This window comes from Dipteris shenzhenensis, chromosome 26, assembly GCF_047967505.1.
Source record: "Dipteris shenzhenensis isolate YYH24624 ecotype China chromosome 26, Dip_SZ_1.0, whole genome shotgun sequence".
Classification (NCBI taxonomy): domain Eukaryota; kingdom Viridiplantae; phylum Streptophyta; class Polypodiopsida; order Gleicheniales; family Dipteridaceae; genus Dipteris; species Dipteris shenzhenensis.
Genome location: NC_141621.1, coordinates 26,820,741 through 26,823,724, shown reverse-complemented (window position 1 = coordinate 26,823,724; position 2,984 = coordinate 26,820,741). Strand labels below are relative to the sequence as shown.

The 2,984-nt window shown below is 43.8% G+C and overlaps 1 protein-coding gene across 1 annotated transcript; it reads left to right on the top strand.

The window, feature by feature from the left end:
- Positions 1-376: 376 nt before the first annotated feature.
- Positions 377-2,547, top strand: LOC147884901 (putative polyol transporter 6). The gene is made up of 2 exons (XM_087397952.1): positions 377-500; positions 708-2,547. The coding sequence occupies exons 1-2, from the start codon at positions 383-385 to the stop codon at positions 2,285-2,287; spliced, it is 1,698 nt and encodes a 565-aa protein (XP_087254078.1). The 5' UTR covers positions 377-382; the 3' UTR covers positions 2,288-2,547.
- Positions 2,548-2,984: the final 437 nt, after the last annotated feature.

The following is a 2,984-nucleotide window of genomic DNA, read 5'->3' as shown; positions in this document are numbered from 1 at the left end:
TTCTCAAGTCATCTTTGAGAATTTGCAGACATCACCTCAGCGTTCACCCCTAATCTCTGGTCGCTCGGAAAGTTTGCGGAGAGATTTCACTCTGTTACATTTCCTTTCCTTTCCTATCACGTTTAAGATCCTGCGAAATATTGCGCGAGTGTTGCTTTCCAAGGAAATACAGGTAGTTCAGTCGTGTCTCAGAATCTCTCAGCTCTGATGTAGAAACAGTCTAAGCTCCCATGTTGTTGGGCTACGAATTCCGTTTTTGCTACTATGCTTAAAATGATGCCTTGTCCCTGCAGACTATGTTGTTTCACTAGATATTTCGCACTGAAACCTTCGTAGCTGTACCATATGCAATACACGACATGGCATTCCCGGGGTACCGGCTATGAACGGAAAGGACTCCATATACGCCCAAGGCAAGAACATGAAACGGGTTTCCGCTGGAAAATATGTGATTGGATGTACAGTGGTTGCGACTATCAGCTCCATTCTTCTTGGATATGGTGAGTGGTTCCAAGATCCTGGAAAACTACATACTCATAAATGACCCATCACCTTCTCTGATCATACATTTGTATATCGAGCTCTATGACATAAAATTTCTTTGCAGTATCTGGTCGCTGTCTTAAGCTCTATTAGATTCGATCTGTAAATGCTTGGATTTCTTTCACTCACCTTCTCAAGTTCTCCCTGTGCGTTGGCTCTTTCAGATGGTGGTGTAGCCAGCGGAGCTATTCTTTTTATCAAAGACGAATTCCACTTGAAGCTTATCGAATTAGAGATGATAGTGGGATCGTTGAGCATCGTTTCCATTTTTGGAGGAATTGGTGCAGGGCGTCTGTCTGACGCAATAGGCCGAAGGGCGACCATGGCTATTGCTGCCGGCATCTTCTTTGCTGGGGCCGCGTTGATGTCCCTTGCTCCAAACTACGCTGTCCTCCTAATGGGTCGTGTAGTTTCCGGAATCGGTGTTGGCTTCGCCCTGATGGTAGCTCCAGTCTATGCGGCAGAGCTCGCTCCGGCAAGGATTCGGGGCGCTTTGGTTTCACTCATAGAGGTCTTTATCAACGTTGGGGTTCTCCTCGGATATATAGTGAATTTTGCCTTCGAGAGGTTGCCAAGGAATATCAACTGGAGATTAATGCTGGGCCTAGGAGCATTTCCAGCTGTTCTCCTTGGATTGGGTGTGTTGTTGATGCCAGAATCTCCTCGCTGGTTAGTCACACAGGGGAGGATGGCTGAAGCTAAGGACGTACTCGTGAAAACCTCCAACGGAGACGAAGAAGAAGCGATGTTAAGGCTAACAGAGATCATGGAAATACTAGGTTTAGATCCCAATTCAGATCCCACTGGCGAAGACTATAAAGCAGCAGCTCTTAGAGTGAGAAAGCAAGGAGTAGGTGTTTGGAATGAGATTTTATTTCCGACTAGATATGTCAAACGGCTGCTGATCGCTGCACTAGGTGTACACTTCTTCCAACAGGCGTGTGGTATAGATGCAATTGTTTCGTACAGTCCAGTGGTGTTTGGCGAAGCAGGAATCAAGAGCAGGCTTGCAACACTCGGTGCAACAATCGGAGTAGGCCTCAGCAAAGTCACGTTTATCTTCGTTGCGACTACCTTTCTAGATCGATATGGCAGGAAGCCTCTTCTTATCATCAGTGGTGTATCCATGTCCCTCTGCCTTGTTGCAGTTTCTGTCGCCTTCCTAGCTCTCGGTTTGAACTCCACAAAAGGGGTTACTCTATTCTCTTCTAATGTGAATGCTACACAAAACGCTCCAGGAGCCGGAGCTGCCATCACGATATTATTTATCTATATGTATGTCGCGTGTTTCTCCATAGGTTTCGGCCCAATCGTCTGGGTCCTCATATCAGAGATGTTTCCTTTGCGAATAAGAGCACAGGCATGCGGCTTGGCAGTAGCTATGAACAGAATCGTGAGTGGTACTGTTACTCTCACGTTCTTGACAATATCCAAAGCCATAACCCCAGCTGGAGCATTCTTCATTTACGCTGCCATAGCGTTTATATCTGTTGGCTTCGTTATCTTCTTTGTTCCAGAAACCAAAGGCAAGACGCTGGAGGAGTTGCAGAAATACTTTCAAGGTGGGCCGGGCGTGGAGGTGAAGCAGAGAAAATTGGAGACTGAAAAACATGCTGTAGAGCTAAGCAATGCACCGAGCCATGACCTCAAAGAACAAGGAACTCAATCCAGTGATCTTTCCAAAGGTGAATACAAGAATACATTGGATGAAAAGGTGATCTTAGATCTTACTACCCGATCATGAATGAAGAGCCTCTTCCTAGTCTTCCAAACCTTTCCAGCAAAAGATCTATCCATTTCCTCCTTTGTTGAGCTTGCATCAATCCCCTATTGACTCTTAATAGCTACATTACAATAGATAGAGTAGCTATAAACCACCTTGTCTTTTTCATGTTAGTTCACCACATCTCCAGAGCAGCTAATTAAAGGCTCCTTCTACCCTTTTGTAAGAACACCTTACATACTTCCTCCTCATGGTAATTAATGTAAGCTCATTATATTGGAATCTCGTTGACTCTTTTGCATTACGTCCCTATCCCTCCACATCTTAGGCGCCTAAGAAAATGCACCTAAGAAAATCCCTTTTTTTTTAAAAAAAATTTGTGGAAATGTTATGTTCGATGAGAAGTCCTCAATTTGTTAAAGTGATTCTAATTTGGATGTGATCTTGGATCCTACTATTTTATCAACTTTAAAGGAAAAAAAAAGAATCGTGGATAGTAGATTTGACACAAAGTCCATTCAGACCTGATCCTCCCTATAAATGTAACTGATAGTGCTTTTATTATCGAGTTAGTTATGGCCAAATATTGGAAACTAAAGTTGTCTGAGTGTAACCTTTCACTATGGTGACAGTGATGAAGTATGTGAATCTTGACAAATAAGTGGGGTGATTATTTTTGGTAAAGGATTGAAGACGACTCCAAAGTAGGATGAATGGG